Below are 19,578 nucleotides of genomic sequence, written 5' to 3'. Positions count from 1 at the left end.
AAAAGGGTCCGTCGCCCCTTCAATCCATATAATGTAGCGATGAAAAAAGGGTCCAAAGGATCCGGGACCCAGAGGTGTGCCTCCTTCAGACACTAAGCAAGAACTAGATTCTCTGATAGCCAGTGTCAGGGTGTATACGACGGAGGAGGAGCTAAACTTTTTTTTATGTTTACTTAGTGTCAGCCTCCTGGCGGCAGAAGCATACACCCACAGTCCTGTGTCCCCCCCAATGAGGAGAAATCCTGTTTTCCTAGCTCTGGTGACCTGGATGTTGTCGTGATGTCGGGGTCCCAATCATTGCCATGGTGACCCGATGTCATCATACCTTAGGGTCTCTGATCCAAAGGCAGAGGGGCTGTCAGCCCTGTGCCTGCTCCTGGAATGCTGTGATCGTGTTCGATTGCAGAATTTCTGGGGCTAAAAGTCTGCTCCTGGTACTTAGTGGCAGGTGTCAGCCTGTGTGTGCACGATCACTATGCATTAATAATATGTCCCGCGTTACAGGGATGTATTATTACTGCAAATGTCGGAAATGGGTTGAACACAGCACTGACCAAAACCTATGGGGTAGAAAAATCCTTTTTAATGAAGGCTGTCAGCAAGCAATGACTGTTCAAACCAAGCAGAGACACTTTGTGCACTCTTGGTGTGGCCAAACATTTATGTACAATCTTTCCACCTATCTCTGCCCTGTCAATTAAAGTACGGGGGGACAAGTAGAAGAGGTGCACTTAAATGCTTGTCCAAGCCATGATGCACCAAGTGCCTGTGCTTGGTTTGAACAGACATTTTGTACTGACAAACTCCCTTTAAAAAGGTTGTTCTGGTCCTGTCACTTCTACATCAGGAGCAGACTTACGGCACAACTACCAGCCCGGATTTGTGCTGTCCTCGCAATCCTGTCGGGTACTGTGACGTTATATATCTGAGCTGGAGCGCTTTCTCCCTTTAGGCTAGGTAGTCGCATGCTCTGCACACAGTTGTGGTATTACTCTCTATCATTTATTTACATATGAACACATTATAAAGTGCATATAAGATGCCCGCATGGAGCACCGGACAGCATCATCCGTAATAGCATCCCAGCTGTAAAGTTCTAGAAGCAGAAAACAGACACATCGCAATTAAAGGCTCTGCTTGTGCCGGTCGCTGGTCTGCAGCATCCGCGGATCAAACACATAGTGGAGGTAGCGGTAGATCTCCTCTGCTTTCCGTTTGCTCACCTTTCCTTTGCTTACGATCTCATCTATGGAGCTGTAAGAGATGGAGTGAGATAAATATGTTATCGGACACCGTTCAGTTTAGGTTTTTTTTTTTTGCTTTAACTGAAAATTAGGCTAATAACGGAAATATGATTGTTCCATCTTTTGGCCTGGCCAAAGCAAACTGTTAGGAACGGGAACAACCAGTTGTAAGAGGTCAGTCATATTTCCAGGAGGATAACAGAAGGATTAATTGAATCACTATCCTATCAATTACACACTTTTATTTTAATAACATGAACGCTTTCTTACCTGTTTGACATCTGTCTCACAGAAGAGAAGTGATGGCACAGGTTCAAGGCGGTGATGTGGCTGATGTTGGGGATGGAGAGGTAGAAGTTCAGCGCCTCCTGCTGGCGCCCAGTTACCTGTGTGGGGACCGTTATCCCTTCGTTTTTCCTCTGCTCTAGGGCAGCGAGGTCTTTCAGCAGCCTCGCCGTCTCCTCTTGGCCCGAGCTGAAGAGAACCTGGACCCCGGCGCTGATTAAGGAGGACAACGTGCTGTCAAAATACTTGGTCCTCTGGAAAAGCCGCGATGTCTCCCCTACAAAAGGTAAATGTTAGGTTTTACTGTGTAGGGCAGCCATTGCTTCACAGCTGTCCTAGCGCTGAAAGCCAGTGATCAGCTTTAATCAGGAAAGGACCTGATAACTCGTGATACATTCACCAACACTGCCTCCACTGTAGAACTGAGGAATTAGATCTCCAGCCTAAAAGCATGTGTGTAGAAAGAATTGCTACTTTTGCGACACCAATTACCAAGGCCTTGTGTTCTTCAGGCCGTGCACACACACGTATTATCAGCATTCCTTAAAGGGCTTGTTTGGCGTTAGCACTTACCCTTCGGAAGCAGAAGTGCGTAATCCCCCAACATGCTCTATACTAACAGGACAGGTGCAAAATATCTGCCCTTAGTGCATGTGGCAGAGGGTAATACAGTGGGAACATACCGGGTTTCACCCTGTCCTTCTCCACAATGAGACAGACCCTCTCGAACATGCTGTGTAAGTGCTGGATCCGGTCCACCAGTTTACTCTTATTGGCATTGTGGGAAAATTCAGACTGGGATTTCCGCTCTATCGATAAGCGGTTGCTGACAATATAATCGCAGCCCCCCAGGGAGCAGATGTCCACCCTGCAGCCGTGAGCAGTCCTCAGATACGTGATAACATCCGGTCCGGACAAGATTTCTCTGCTGTCTGCAAGGATGCAGGGGGCAGCGCCACACACAGGGATCTGCACAGCCAGAGAGTCAATCAAAGGAGCCGTCCATGACGCTTCTACTCTTCTGCTGCTGAGCTGGAGGGACAGAAAAGAGTAAAATTATATTCAGCGAGACGCATAGATCTGCAGAACAGATCGCACCCTGCCTTGAAATTACCAATGCTTCTGGCTGGAGATGAGAGTCAATTTTGGTCTTTGTATGGTGACTGGTCACCTTTGGGTACGTTACAATATATGACAGAAAAACTCTAGCTGTAACCTGCACACTAAGTGAACAGATGCAGCAGCCAAACCGAAGAGGCCTTATTATTGCTGGTGCTACATTTTATCAATCATGTTAAGACATGGACCCCCATCGTTAGAGGGGGTTGACCGGTATTGGGCCACCCCAACTAAATCCATTCAGGGCCCCATAAAAACAATATATACTCCCCACGCCCTTGCAGCAGCAGCAGCATTATCGCTGCAGTCGATGTCACATCACCAGCCAAGAATATCAGTGCTGGGTTGGTGTAGCTGTGGGAGGAGAGTATACAGGGATTTTATTTTCCATGAGGCCCTGAGTAGATTACACAGAGGTTTTCTAGTACTAGACAACACCATTAAATTGAATGGATCTCGTGAAAAATCGTAGGAAATTTCAGGGTTTGGTGCAGTAAGGAAAAGGCTAAAATGCAGCTACATAACCTACATGTGAATAAGGGCTAGAACCCCTAGAACAGCTGTGCTTCAGGAAAGACTAATAATCCCTGCTCAGCAACTTCATAGCGAAGCACAATTTATTACATAGGACACATTGTCCTCCCCTATTATCATGATCATGCTGTACACACTAAGGAATTAGGAGGAAAGCCACAAGTCTTCCTGTATACAGAAATATACCAATACATGATGAGATACTGCCTGTAGTCATCACTAGGGGGAGCTCCCTATACACAGAGATACATGATAAGATCCTGTCTACAGTCACCACTAGGGAGTGCTCCCTATACAGAGACACATGAGAAGATCCTGTCTACAGTCACCACTAGGGGGAGCGCCCTATACACAGAGATACATGATAAGATCCTGTCTACAGTCACCACTAGGGGGAGCTCCCTATACACAGAGATACATGATAAGATCCTGTCTGCAGCCACCACTAGGGGGAGCTCCCTGGATACAGAGATACATGAGAAGATCCTGTCTACAGTCACCACTAGGTGGAGCTCCCTATACACAGATACATGATAAGATCCTGTCTACAGTCACCACTAGGTGGAGCTCCCTATACACAGATACATGATAAGATCCTGTCTACAGTCACCACTAGGGGGAGCTCCTTGTATACAGAGATACATGATAAGATCCTGTCTGCAGCCACCATTAGGGGGAGCTCCCTGTATACAGAGATACATGAGAAGAGCCTGTCTACAGTCACCACTAGGGGGAGCTCCCTATACACAGAGATACATGATAAGATCCTGTCTACAGTCACCACTAGGGGGAGCTCCTTGTATACAGAGATACATGAGAAGATCCTGTCTACAGTCACCACTAGGGGAGCTCTCTGTATACAGAGATACATGATAAGATCCTGTCTGCAGTCACCACTAGGGGAGCTCTCTGTATACAGAGATACATGATAAGATCCTGTCTGCAGCCACCACTAGGGGGAGCACCATGTATACAGAGATACATGAGAAGATCCTCTCTACAGCCACCACTAGGGGGAGCTCCCTGTCTCCAGAGATACATGATACAATCCTGTCTACAGGCACCACCAGTGGGAGCTCTCTGTATACAGATACATGAGAAGATCCTGTCTGCAGCCACCACTAGAGGGAGCTCCCTGTATACAGAGATACAGTATAAGATTCTGAATTGAGAAGTATGAAACTTTGTATCGGTAACGTTAACAATAACACGTGGTTCATATCAACACCCAGCTTTTCTAGTGTCTCGATTATATATCATTAGAATAAATTAAAATAACACATCTAATAAGGTTTCGGACACGCACCTTCTCCGAAGGACGGATAATCCCATTTGATGTCCCAGGTCCATTGATGCTGAATGAGGATTGGATTTCTGTCTGAAAATCAAGCTCGTTGGACAGCGAGGCCTGAAGATTCAGCCGTACCTGGCACCGATCCTTCAGGGGAACATCAAATACCTTCTTCTTGTCTGCTCCCGATCCTTTATTATTTACTGCAGCCCCTTGTGATGTTTGTTTGGTGGAAGACAACAACGATACGTTGGATGAAATCTGTGGTGGAGATCTGACCTTAGACCTGGACATCCTCCCTTGTTCCTCATCACTGGAGTCATCGTGGATGATGATCCGTCTTTTCTTTTTCACCGGTTGTCCCTTTCTGGACGGAGTATTTTTTAGTTTTAACCTTCGTCGTGTGTGATATTGTTTTCTCCCTCCAACAAAACTGTCCTCCCGGAGGAGATCGAGGTCAACCTGGACCTCCTCCTCAGAGACTGACTTTTGTTCTTCATCCTCCTCATCATCAACGCAGAAGCTGTCCTCCATGTAGCTCTCGTCCTGTTCTGGAATCTAGAGAACACGAGAGAAGAGCCTGGCATGAAGTCTAATGGACACGAGGGGAGCTGAATTATAGCGAGGGAGATCCCTTCTCAATAGGATGGTGTATGAGAAAAATATCGCCCCACCCCAACAATCTCCAGTTCTGGGGACCCCAGCTACATTTCCATTATGTATGCATGACTGATATTAGATTAGGTTTAATCAATGTGGAAATGCATCAGAGCAAAGTCTTCAGTTCCATTGTATCAGGTGACAGTCAAGATATCGGGGGTTGTCTGCTGAAAACAACGTATCACCTGTAGTGATGAGTGCACGTGCTCTGATAAAGTGTTATCTGAGCATGCTTGGGTACTAACTGAGTGACTCGAAAAATATGTTCAAGTCCCTGCAGCTGCGCGTCTCGTGGCTGTTAGGCAATCACCGCATGTGTTGTGGTTGTTTAAACAGCCGCGAGACATGGAGCCGCGGGGACTCGAACATATTTTTCGGGCACGCCGAAGACACTTTTAGCACCTGAGCATGCTCGCTTATCACCTATAGAGAGGATACATAATCACTTATTGATCAGCAGAGGTCCAAACCCTGTGGTCGGCTCGAATCTGCCCAATAGAGGGGCAGGTTGGCTGCCCGAACATTGCACCATTCATTCTCTATGGGGCTGCCGGAAAATAATGAACGCAGATCTTACCACCTCTATGAGGAATGAATGGAGCGGCGGTGGAACATGCTCCATTCTTCTAAGGGAATATGAGTGAAGTTTGGTCCCCTACTGATCAAGTGATCACCTATCTACTTGTTTTTACTGGGCAATCCCTTTAAAGGGAGTCTGTTGGATTCATGATGTCCGCAACCTGGACAGCATGAATATGATATTCAGAGAGAACAGCGGCTTCTCATCGCCCTGCTCCAACTGATTGGCAGATCTCTCCCTGTGAATATGAGACCTGACCGTCCAGCTTGGAGTGGTTTGGAGATTGTTCTCTATTTTTTTTGGCTCTAATTTACTTTTTTTTTTTTCTGAAATGCTGAAGAGTATTCGGGAGTCGGCAACAGGTTCCCTTTAACATTGCACAAAGTACAAGTCCAGCTCTGCTACATCACACAGATCTCAAGACTCGTATACCCACCTGGGAGAAGACGGCCATACTGTGTCTCCTGTGCACCATTTTAAACCTGTTGCCAGCAGCGGGGCTGCGTACAGACTTCATGTATATGCCGTGCATCTCAGAGTCTGAAAAGAAAAATCGCATCAAGGTTAACCGAGAACAACCTGATGACCAGAACAACCCGTGCAGGATGATGCTCGCTGACTGTTTCCAGTCAGGTCACCAGCGAAATTCGGAACGTCTCAATAAGTACGTTTGGAGACGTCATTTAAGGCTGATTTTAGAAGAGTACAGCGAGATCAACTGCTGTAATGTTTTACGGCAAAGAGAAGTATGATCCCATTAACTGCCCCCCACTTGCAATACAGCAAGACCACTATCCATGCTTATGACCGCTGAGGCCTAGTAGTAGCTTTCCGCCATATTGCACTCACCATTTAAGCCCTGAGACAGCTGGGTGTTGTCGTTCAGGAATCCCACAAGGGATGTGTTGCGCTCGCTCTCAGAGTCACTGTTCTCATCCGAAGACACAAATTCAGCCTCTTCTGAGGAAAGCTCAGCCTCCTCATCCAAGAACTGCCTTGCTGCGTGCTGCTAAAGGGCAGAATGGATGTCGATCATCTGACCACAAATTATAACAAAAAACTACAGATATACATATTCTTTTAAAAAAATCCAATAGTTAAAAGGCAGCAGCTCGGGAGGTGCGAGATCCTCCACTAAACCCAAATAATGACAATTAACAGACATTTGCTCCCGTGGGGCCAGCCAACATCTTGCCCTGTCATTTGCTCCCTTCATTTGTCAGTGACATGACTTAGCTTGGGTGCTGTGTGCCACTCAGAGCACAAGGATAAAAGTTTTGCACCAAGTTATCAATAGGATAGGCAATTTTGGGTGAATAGGTGTGGCCCTTCCATCATCGCTCCATTCAGATAGGGATCTTCAGAGCCCCATTCTGTGGATCCATCGGCATCCCAGTAGGGTACAAATCCTTTACAGTGAACCATGAATACAGAATTCCACCCAGTTCTTTCTATAAACCTATAGGTTTACAAGGTATAGGCATAAATTGGAGCTCCATATACCATACACCATGCTGCTGCTGACCGGTGTGGCAGAAGGGCCTCAAGTGCAACTGCCAGCTCTGCACCTCGTGAAGCTGCACGCTTGATCATAGCCATGACTACAGACTGATGGAAGGTGGAGAGCAGGAGAAAAAAGATTTAGTGTGCGTTTCCAGCATCCCAATATAGCACACAGTACTAGATCTAGAACGTGACATACGACCTGAACGTCAAAACCAATAAATTCCCTGCAATGTGCCCAGCCACTGAGCTGGAAGAACAGTTACTTCTCCCATTACCCAAGTAAGCGAGTGCAAAGAGGAAGATCTTTATTTTAGAAGACGTGGAATGGTGTGGAGGTCAAGGATCACGTTGACTTTTTTTTATTTAAGCTCGTCATTGCCTCAAATACACCAGCTCTTCCATTTTCAGGTATTAAGGCATGAAGAGAAGAGGAAGTGGGTTTTTTTGTGGGGGGGGGGGGGAATTAACCCATTTGCTACCATAACAATTATGGCATACACAATTAAAGCCTAAATAATAACAACAAGATGTTACCATTAGACAAGAAATTAACCAGACTATAACTATGCACAGATAAAGGACTCAGGGTGCAGACTATAATGGCCTTAAAGGGTACCAGTCACTTGTCATAGATATGTAATTTATCATTTGGTGTAAATGCCGCTGTTCTTCGCGAATCCGATGCAGCTTTTCTTTTCTCCCTGTGACTCTCAGTTCCTGAGATATGGCCCTTTCTTCCATGTATGTAAATCTAGTATTGCTAGAAAATGGAGCATGGTCCAGAACTCTGCTGGTGGGAGTCATCTAGAGGACCACACCCACTTTGTTAACAAGACTAGATTTATTTACAGGGAAGAAGGGCCCATATCTCAGGAATGGAGAGGTGTAAAAACAAAAGAAAAACAACGCCGGATTCAGGAGAACAGCGACATTTACACCACATAAAAAAGTACATATGTTTGGCAAATAATTGATTCTAAATAAAAAAAAATAATTTCTAGAGAAACGGAGAGTTGTCTTCATCTTTTATCCAAAGCAGAGAGCAGCTACAACATATTTCTAGCTTTCGAGGACCCAGCAAATAAGTACATCACTGAATAATTAAATTTTCTGAGTAATCAGAAAGTATAGAACTGTTCAGAGTTTGTGTTATTTGTGCGTTGTACATGAGTCTCTCATCATAAAGCTCCTCCATCGATTGGCAGTGATATGTGAGGGGACTCGCTACCAAATGTTCAACTTTCCTGCACTGGAGAAACATAAATCCTACACAACAGCCTCTACTACAAACCTTCTGCTTCTTTGGTTTCGTCGTTTCCTCATCATTTTCCTTTCGGCCATTGTGGACAATAACCCTGTGATGAGTGGGGGGTTTAACAAAGTTTTCATCATCAGAATCCAGCTGTAAGAAAAACATTTATTAAGTATTAAATGCCACCATGAACTGCACAGGCATCAGTACCATACAGTGCAGCCTTCCCAGAGCTCACACGCTACCGCCAACCCAAAGCTCACATGCTACCCCATGCCACAGCTTACACACTACTTCCAGACAGGGTTTACATACTACAACCATGCCAGCGCTCACACCCTACCACCCTTCCAAAGCTCACAAGCTACGGCCATACAGACCTCATGCTCTACACAGAGCTCCAACACAGCAGGAAGAGGTGACTACAGGTATTTATTGATTCCATTTATGCTTATTTATCCATTTCCATTTTTACTTTATTTCTTGATTTGTGCATGCCAAGCTGTGTATTTAAGGGTATCCTCTGTTGGAACCCAGCACTTCATATATTAGCCTGCCATGTTGGCCTGTATACACTGGTGCATCTCCTCCATGATGCTGTGTCGCCTTAGCTTGCTCACCTTACTTTATTTCATTTTGCATATTATTTTTAGAAAAAAAACTTCTTCAATAAAGGTTTAAATATTTTATTAAATTTTTTTTTAACTATATAGTTTATTTATAGGTTTATATAGAGTTTATATACTACTGCCATACAGAGCTCAGGTGCTACCCCTATGCCAGAGCTCACATGGTAACGCCATACAGACCTCACGTGCTACTGCTATACAGAGCTCACGCTACTGCCATACAGGGTTTACATACTACCACCATATAGAGCTCAGACGCTACCGCCATCTCAGAGCTCACACGGTACCGCCATCCAACGCTCTCACGCTACTGCCATACAGGGTTAAATTCTACTCCCAAACAGAGCTCATACCCTACTGACATCCCAAAGCTCACATGCTACCGCCATCCCAGAGGTCACACACTATGGTCATGCAGGGTTTACATGCTACTACTATACAGAGTTTACATAATACTGCCATACAGAGCTCAGGCGCTACCCCTATGCCAGAGCTCACACCCTACCGGCATCCAAAGCTCTCATGCTACTGCCATACAGGGTTACATATTACCCCCATACAGAGCTCATACCCTACTGACATCCCAAAGCTCACACGCTACCGCCATCCAGAGCTCACATGCTACCACTATACAGAGTTTACATACTACTACCATACAGAGCTCAGGCGCTACCCCTATGCCAGAGCTCACACCCTACAGGCATCCAAAGCTCTCACGCTACTGCCATACAAGGTTACATACTACCCCCACCCAGAGCTCATACCCTGACATCCCAAAGCTCACACGCTACCGCCATCCCAGAGCTCACATGCTACCACTATAAAGAGTTTACATACTACTGCCAAACAGCTCAGGTGCTATCCCTATGCCAGCGCTCACACCCTACCGACATTCCAAAGCTCATGCGCTACCGTCACATACTGTCATACAGAGGTTACATGCTGTCGCCATCCCAGAGTTCACGAGCATCCGCCATAAAGGGTTTACATACTACAGCCATACAGAGCTACCGCCATACCAGAGCTCACGCGTTACCGCCATCCTAGAGCTCTTGAGCTACAGCCATCTAGGGTTTACATACTACCGCCACACAAGCTCAAACATTAGGCCAAATGTATTCATGGCACAAATGTTTCCTTTGTGAAAATGTTGTGCAATCTCTATATCAGTGCACTGGGACCCCCTGACCAGATACACGCTTGCAGCTGAAGTCCTTTCTGTGTCATCATTGACTTGTCAGAAAATACATTAGTCAGAAAGTTTTCTAACTCTCAAAAGAGCAGATGTTTTTGCAATAAAACTTCCATGAAAGCACAGTGATGGTGCCACCACAATGTATAGCATTAGTATGGAGTCGGGGAGCAGGGGTCACCGCCTGTAAAACAAAGGAGCGAAAAATAACATTCACTAAGAAGAGTCCAAGGACCAGCGGATTCCAACACCGCTTTTCATTATCAGCCTTGAACGAGCTGCAGAAAGTGCGGCTTCCCGGATGACTGCTGTTGCTAGGCGATGACAAGATGTCGCCAATCATTTGTATTTTCCGACAAATTACATGTGCACGCTATTCTCTGTACAGACGACAGATAGAAGGAGTTCGTTAGCTAAATTACTAGAACAGCGTGATGACGCGCTCCTTTATCCTGCATATGAGATGTGAATAGGAGCTGCGCAGACCTCATCAACATTGTACAGGACCATACTAATGGTATATAGTCTTACATGTATACAGATAATGGGCGTAATGGCCGCTAAATGGCTTCAGGGTAATTTTATATACAATGCAAGGTAATGGTAAGAACGGGGCCCGAACCCATCTACATAATGAGAGGGAACAATGCCGACAGATGATCAACATTCGACCTGGAATACGTTGTGTCTGCGGGGAAACAGAGGCACAGAAACTCTGCTGTATAAAGAAATTTGTCATTACAAGTATATAGCGCATATATAAATGGAGTGATAGGAGCGAGTAAGCGACAGACAGGGAAAGAAGTGAGCGACACACAAGGAAAGGAGCGAGCGACACACAGGGAAAGGAGCGAGCGACACACAGGGAAAGGAGCAAGCGACACACACAGGGAAAGGAGCGAGTGACAGACAGGGAGAGGAGCAAGCAACAGACAGGGAAAGGAGCGAGCAACACAAAGAGCGAGTAGCAGTAGATAGATACGGTAGTTCTTCTCCCTGTATGTCGTCCTCTTTAACTGTGGGGAGCACACGGCTGTCCCTCTAGTATAACTTAAGGATTGGGCATGTTAAAATCCACCTGCCCAATCTTTTTTTTTCCCCAGCAGCAGCAATCAGGAAGAGAGTCAATGAACCGCCAATGCATTAGTGTGTCAGTGGTCCCTGCACCCTTGCAAACAATAGGTTTGGCACATCAGTGTTCGGCCACCTTTAGAAGACTTCTTGTGGACCATGTATGCCAAGCACACCCATATGTGTCGGCTAATTTTTTTTTTTATTATTCTCCAATAACCCAGAATAATTATCAACATCGGGTGCCCTCTATGTCAGAATAGATGTGTAGGTCTATGGTAACGCAAAAAGCATAAGGCTATAATCTGATCATTAATTGAGTATTCTGGATTATTGGATGACTATTTTTTTTTATTGACGATGGGCAGAACTTCCCTGACAGCAGGCTTACTCTGTTAAGGTGTCGGCGCTTCTTATCTGTGGGCATCGGTGAGTCGAAATCACACTCGCTGCTAGGGGTCTGCAAAACGAAATTGTAAAGAAACTAATAAAAACCCAAATCGGAGCATACAGTCGCCTCACAGCGCATTGTTGGTAGACGATTCCCCGTCTCACCTCTGGAGACCTGAGGACATTGGCGCCAGTCAATTTTCTTTTCCGTCTAAAGACGACATCATCTTCGCTCTCGGGGCTGCTACCTGTGGAGAGACAACAAAAATCCCAGAACAGAATGATAAAAAAACGCAATGAAAAGGAAAAAATACAGCGACGACGGCAAGTAAATCCCCAGAGTCTGACCTCGATGTTCGGGGTCCTGCGGCTACAGAAAGAAAACAGCTGCCCCCGAGGTCATTATTACTACACTGCAGATATAGGGGACGTGCTGGATTGTATAAAAGGAGGAGAAGAGCGTAAATAAAGAATAAAAGAAAAGACAACGTATACACCAATCAGCCAGAACATTACACCATGTGCTTAACATGGTGCAGATACATAAAAAAACACAGCTCTGACCCATGGACTCCACTAAACCAAAAAAGTCACTAGCAATATTGAAAATCTAGCAAAGATCCGGTCGTCATAGGCGATTGTAATAAAGAGAAACTTAAAAGTTGCACTTAAAAAGGGATATATATATATATATATATATATATATATATATATATATATATATATATATACATACTAGCTGAAGAGCTCGGCGTTGCCTGGGCATAGTAAATATCTGTGGTTAGTTATCGCACGTCGCTTCTCTTATTTTCCCATCACGCCTCTCATTTTCCCAATCACATCTTTAATTTTCCCCCTCACATCTCTCATTTTCTCCCTCACACCTCTCATTTTCTTCCTCACTCCATTCATTCCCCCCTAACACTTGTCATTTCCACCTCACATCTGTCATTTTCCCATCACTCCACTATTTTCCCTCACTCCTCTCATTTTGCACTCACACCTTTTCATTTTCACCTCACACCTCTCATTTTCACCTCAGTATATACATGTTCGTCATCTCCCTTATATATAGTATACACCTGTATGTCATCTCCTGTATATAGTATATACCTGTATGTCATCTCCCCTGTATATAGTATATACCTGCTGTGTGTCATCTCCCCTGTATATAGTATATACCTGTATGTCATCTCCTCCTATATATAGTATATACCTGTATGTCATCTCCTCCTATATATAGTATATACCTGTATGTCATCTCCTCCTATATATAGTATATACCTGTATGTCATATCCTTCTATATATAGTATATACCTGTGTTTTTGCGCGTGGCGAGTTTTATGTGTGGTGCCTTTTGAGTATGTGCAAGTTTTGTGTGAGGCAACTTTTGCATGTGTTGCAACTTTTGTGCATGTGGCAATTTTTGCGCGTGTGCAAGTTTTGCGTGTGGTGAGTTTTCCATGAGGTGAGTTTTGCGCTTGTGGCGAGTTTTGCGTGAGCCTAGTTTTTGCATGTGGTGAGTTTTGCGCATGGCGAGTTTTGAGCGGTGACTTTTGTGTTTCGACTTTTATGTGGCGAGGTTGGTGTATGTGTGGTGAAATGTGTGCTGAGGGTAATATGTGTTCAAGCATGTGGTAGTGTGTGGCGCATTTTGTGTGTGTTCATATCCCCGTGTGTGGCGAGTATCCCATGTCGGGGCCCCACCTTAGCAACTGTCCGGTATATACTCTTTGGCGCCATCGCTCTCATTCTTTAAGTCCCCCTTGTTCACATCTGGCAGCTGTCAATTTGCCTCCAACACTTTTCCTTTCACTTTTCCCCATTATGTAGATAGGGGCAAAATTGTTTGGTGAATTGGAAAGCGCGGGGTTAAAATTTCACCTCACAACATAGCCTATGACGCTCTCGGGGTCCAGACGTGTGACTGTGCAAAATTTTGTGGCTGTAGCTGCCACGCCTCCAACACTTGTCCTTTCACTTTTTTCCCCATTATGTAGATAGGGGCAAAATTGTTTGGTGAATTGGAAAGCGCGGGGTTAAAATTTCACCTCACAACATAGCCTATGACGCTCTCGGGATCCCGACGTGTGACTGTGCAAAATTTTGTGGCTGTAGCTGCGACGGTGCAGATGCCAATCCCGGACATACACACATACACACACATTCACATTCAGATATATATATATATATATATATATATATATATATATATATATATATATATATATATATATATATATATATACACACACACATACATACATACACACACATACATACACACAGTTATATGAAAAAGTTTGGGCACCCCTATTAATCTTAAGCTTAATGTTTTATAAAAATTGTTGTTTTTTTGCAACAGCTAGTTCAGTTTCATATATCTAATAACTGTTGGACACAGTAATGGTTCTGCCTTGAAATTAGGTTTATTGTACTAACAGAAAATGTTTGACAGGTGCATAAGTATGGGCACCCCACCAGAAAAGTGACATTAATATTTAGTAGATCCCCACCTTTTGCAAAAATAACAGCCTCTAGTCGCTTCCTGTAGCTTTTAATGAGTTCCTGGATGAAGGTATTTTTGACCATTCCTCTTTACAAAACAATTCCAGTTCAGTTAAGTTTGATGGTCGCCGAGAATGGACAGCCCTCTTCAAATGATCCCACAGATGTTCAATGATATTCAGGTCTGGGGACTGGGATGGCCATTCCAGAACAGTGTAATTGTTCCTGTGCATGAATGCCTGAGTAGATTTGGAGCGGTGTTTTGGATCATTGTCTTGCTGAAAGATCCATCCCCTGCGTAACTTCAACTTTGTCACTGATTCATGAACATTATTGTCAAGAATCTGCTGATACTGAGAGGAATCTATGCATCTCTCAACTTTAACAAGATTTCCGGAGCCGGCATTGGCCACACAGCCCCAAAGCATAATGGAACCTCCACCAAATTTTACTGTGGGTAGCAAGTGTTTTTCTTGGAATGCTGTGTTTTTTGGCCGCCATGCATAACGCCTTTTTGCATCACTCAATCTTGGTTTCATCAGTCCACAGGATCTTCTTCCAAAAAGATAATGGCTTCTCCAAATGTGCTTTTGCATACCTCAGCCGACTCGGTTTGCGGCGTGCTTGCAGAAACGGCTTCTTTCGCATCACTCTCCCATACAGCTTCTCCTTGTGCAAGGTGCGTTGTATAGTTGACCGATGCACAGTGACACCATCTGCAGCAAGTTGATGCTGCAGCATTCTGGAGGTGGTCCGAGGATTGTCCTTGACTGATCTCACCATTCTTCTTCTCTGGCTTTCTAATGTTTTTCTTGGCCTGCCACTTCTGGCCTTAACAAGACCTGTACCTGTGTTCTTCCATTTCCTTACTATGTTCCTCACAGTGGAAATTGACAGGTTAAATCTCTGAGACAGCTTTTTGTATCCTTTCCCTGAACAACTATGTTGAATAATCTTTGTTTTCAGATCATTAGAAAGTTGTTTGGAGGAGCCCATGATGGCACTCTTCAGAGGGGATTCAAACAGGAGAACAACTGGCAAATGGCCACTTTAAGTAGCTTTTCTCATGATTACATACACCTGGCTATGAAGTTCAAAGCTCAATGAGGTTAGAAAACTAAAAAAAGTGCTTTAGTAAGTCAGTACAAAGTAGGTAGGAGTATTTAAAACAAGAAAATGATAAGGGTGCCCATACTTATGCACCTGTCAAATTTTGTTTTAATGCAGATTGCACATTTTCTGTTAGTACAATAAAGCTCATTTCAAGGCAGAAACATCACTGTGTCCAACAGTTATTAGATATATGAAACAAATAGCTGTTGCAAAAAAAATTTTTTTTTTACAAAACATTAGGTTAAGATTAATAGGGGTGCCAAAACTTTTTCATATAACTGTATATGCATACATACATACATACATACATACAGTCATGGCCAAAAGTATTGACACCCCTGCAATTCTGTCAGATAATACTCATTTTCTTCCTGAAAATGATTGCAAACACAAATTACTTGGTATTATGTTCATTTAATTTGTCTTAAATGCAAAAACACAAAAGAGAATGAAGCAAAAAGCAAAACATTGATCATTTCACACAAAACTCCAAAAGTGGGCCAGACAAAAGTATTGGCACCCTCAGCCTAATACTTGGTTGCACAACCCTTTAGCCAAAATAACTGCGACCAACCGCTTCCGGTAACCATCAATGAGTTTCTTACAATGCTCTGCTGGTATTTTTGACCATTCTTCTTTGGCAAACTGCTCCAGGTCCCTGATATTTGAAGGGTGCCTTCTCCAAACTGCCATTTTTTAGATCTCTCCACAGGTGCTCTATGGGATTCAGGTCTGGACTCATTGCTGGCCACCTTAGAAGTCTCCAGTGCTTTCTCTCAAACCATTTTCTAGTGCTTTTTGAAGTGTGTTTTGGGTCATTGTCCTGCTGGAAGACCCATGACCTCTGAGGGAGACCCAGCTTTCTCACACTGGGCCCTATATTATGCTGCAAAATTTGTTGGTAGTCTTCAGACTTCATAATGCCATGCACACGGTCAAGCAGTCCAGTGCCAGAGGCAGCAAAGCAACCCCAAAACATCAGGGAACCTCCGCCATGTTTGACTGTAGGGACCGTGTTCTTTTCTTTGAATGCCTCTTTTTTTTCTCCTGTAAACTCAATGTTGATGCCTTTGCCCAAAAAGCTCTACTTTTGTCTCATCTGACCAGAAAACATTCTTCATAAAAAACGTTTTAGGTTTTTTCAGGTAAGTCTTGGCAAACTCCAGCCTCGCTTTTTTATGTCTCGGGGTAAGAAATGGGGTCTTCCTGGGTCTCCTACCATACAGTCCCTTTTCATTCAGACACAGACGGATAGTATGGGTTGAGACTGTTGTACCGTCGGACTGCAGGGCAGCTTGAACTTGTTTGGATGTTAGTCGAGGTTCTTTATCCAATATCCGCACAATCTTGCGTTGAAATCTCGTGTCAATTTTTCTTTTCCATCCACATCTAGGGAGGTTAGCCACAGTGCCATGGGCTTTAAACTTCTTGATGACACTGCGCGCGGTAGACACAGGAACATTCGGGTCTTTGGAGATGGACTTGTAGCCTTGAGATTGCTCATGCTTCCTCACAATTTGGTTTCTCAAGTCCTCAGACAGTTCTTTGGTCTTCTTTCTTTACTCCATGCTCAATGTGGTACACACACGGACACAGGACAGAGGTTGAGTCAACTTTAATCCATGTCAACTGGCTGCAAATGTGATTTAGTTATTGCCAACACCTGTTAGGTGCCACAGGTAAGTTACAGCTGCTGTTAATTACACAAATTAGAGAAGCATCACATGATTTTTCGAACAATGCCAATACTTTTGTCCCTCCCCTTTTTTATGTTTGGTGTGGAAATATATCCAATTTGGCTTTAGGACAATTCTTTTTGTGTTTTTTCATTTAAGACAAATGAAATGAAGATAATAATACCAAAGAATTTGTGATTGCAATCATTTTCAGGAAGAAACTGAGTATTATCCGACAGAATTGCAGGGGTGTCAATACTTTTGGCCATGACTGTATATGTGTATATATATATATATATATATATATATGTGTGTGTGTGTGTGTGTGTGTGTGTGTATATGTATATATACTAGCTGAAGAGCCCGGCGTTGCCTGGGCATTGTAAATATCTGTGGTTAGTTATAGCACCTCACGTCTCTTATTTTCCCATCATGCCTCTCATTTTCTCCCCTACACCTCTCATTTTCCCCCTCACTCCTCTTATTTTCCCCCTCACTCCTCTCATTCCCCCTTAACACTTGTCATTTCGGCCTCACATCTGTCATTTTCCAATCACTCCACTATTTTCCCTCACTCCTCTCATTTTGCGCTCACATCTTTTCATTTTCAACTCACACCCCTCATTTTCACCTCAGTATATACATGCTTGTCATCTCCCTTATCTATAGTATACACCTGTATGTCTTCTCTTGTATATACCTGTATGTCATCTCCCCTGTAAATAGTATATACCTGCTGTGTCATCTCCTCCTGTATATAGTATATACCCATGTGTCATCTCCTGTATAGTATATACCTGTATGTCATCTCTTCTGTATATACTATATACCTGTATGTCATCTCCTATATATAGTATATACCTGTATGTCATCTCCTGTATATAGTATATACCTGTGTGTCATCTCCACTGTATATAATATATATGTGTGTCATCTCCCCTGTATATAGTATATACCTATGTGTCATCTCCCCTGTATATAGTATATATCTGTGTGTCATCTCCCCTGTACATAATATATACCTGTGTGTCATCTCCTCCTGTATTAGACCGCGTTCACACGTTATTTGGTCAGTATTTTTACCTCAGTATTTGTAAGCTAAATCGGCAGCCTGATAAATCCCAGCCAACAGGAAGCCCTCCCCCCTGGCAGAATATATTAGCTCACACATACACATAATAGACAGGTCATGTCACTGACAGCTGCCATATTTCCCATATGGTACATTTGTTGCTCTTGTAGTTTGTCTTCTTATTAATCAGATTTTTATTTTTGAAGGATAATACCAGACTTGTGTGTGTTTTAGGGCGAGTTTCATGTGTCAAGTTGTGTGTGTTGAGTTGCGTGTGGCGACATGCATGTAGCGACTTTTGTGAGATGAGTTTTGTGTGGCAACATGCGTGTAGCAAATTTTTGTGTGTCGAGTTGCATGTGACAGGTTAGTGTAGCAAGTTGTGTTCAGCCAGTTTTGCGCATGGAAATTTTGCACGTGGCGAGTTTTGTGTGGTGCATTTTGAGTATGTGCAAGTTTTGTGACAGGCAACGTTTGCATGCATTGCAAATTTTGTGCATGTGGCAATTTTTCCGCGTGTGCAAGTTTTGCGTGTTTGGCGAGTTTTCCATGAGGTGAGTTTTGCAAGTGTGGAGAGTTTTGCGTGAGCCTAGTTTTGCATATGGCAAGTTTTGCGCGTGGCGAGTTTTGAGCGGCGACTTTTGTGTTTCGACTTTTATGTGGCGAGGTTGGTGTATGTGTGGTGAAATGTGTGCTGAGGGTGGTATATGTGTTCAAACACGTGGTAGTGTGTGGCGCATTTTGTGTGTGCGTGTTCATATCCCCGTGTGTGGTAAGTATCCCATGTCGGGGCCCCACCTTCGCAACTGTGCGGTATATACTCTTTGGCGCCATCGCTCTTACTCTAAGTCCCCTTTGTTCACATTTGGCAGCTGTCAATTTGCCTCCAACACTTTTCCTTTCACTTTTTCCCCATTATGTAGATACGGGCAAAATTGTTTCTTGAAGTGGAAAGCATGGGGTTAAAATTTCACCTCACAACATAGCCTATGACGCTCTCGGGGTCCAGACCTGTAATTGTGAAAAATTTTGTGGCTGTAGCTGCGACGGTGCAGATGCCAATCCCGGACATACTCATACACATATATATATATATACACATATTCACAGTATATATATATATATATATATATATATATATATATATATATATATATATATATATATATATATATATATATATATATATATATACACACACATATATACACACATATACATACATACACAGTGTATATATACAGTTAGGTCCATATATATTTGGACAGAGACAACATTTTTCTAATTTTGGTTATAGACATTACCACAATGAATTTTAAACAAAATAATTCAGATGTAGTTGAAGTTCAGACTTTCAGCTTTCATTTGACGGTATCCACATTAAAATTGGATGAAGGGTTTAGGAGTTTCAGCTCCTTAACATGTGTTACTCTGTTTTTAAAGGGACCAAAAGTA

The 19,578-nt window shown here is 43.6% G+C and overlaps 1 protein-coding gene across 1 annotated transcript in view; it reads right to left on the bottom strand.

Annotated features, from left to right (window-relative positions):
• Positions 1 to 984: 984 nt before the first annotated feature.
• The window catches only part of FANCM (FA complementation group M), a 156,125-nt gene continuing 137,531 nt past the window's right edge, over positions 985 to 19,578 (bottom strand). The window contains exons 15-23 of the mRNA XM_069734960.1: positions 11,919 to 12,001; positions 11,755 to 11,823; positions 8,511 to 8,621; positions 6,563 to 6,722; positions 6,150 to 6,253; positions 4,489 to 5,031; positions 2,213 to 2,561; positions 1,515 to 1,806; positions 985 to 1,254 (exon numbers count right to left, since the gene is read on the bottom strand). Of these exons, the coding sequence (XP_069591061.1) occupies positions 1,125 to 1,254; positions 1,515 to 1,806; positions 2,213 to 2,561; positions 4,489 to 5,031; positions 6,150 to 6,253; positions 6,563 to 6,722; positions 8,511 to 8,621; positions 11,755 to 11,823; positions 11,919 to 12,001 (1,841 nt within the window). The 3' untranslated portion in view covers positions 985 to 1,124. The remainder of the gene's footprint in view (positions 1,255 to 1,514; positions 1,807 to 2,212; positions 2,562 to 4,488; positions 5,032 to 6,149; positions 6,254 to 6,562; positions 6,723 to 8,510; positions 8,622 to 11,754; positions 11,824 to 11,918; positions 12,002 to 19,578) is intronic.

This window comes from Ranitomeya imitator, chromosome 1 (assembly GCF_032444005.1).
Source record: "Ranitomeya imitator isolate aRanImi1 chromosome 1, aRanImi1.pri, whole genome shotgun sequence".
NCBI lineage: Eukaryota > Metazoa > Chordata > Amphibia > Anura > Dendrobatidae > Ranitomeya > Ranitomeya imitator.
This window is presented reverse-complemented; position numbering and strand designations above follow the sequence as displayed.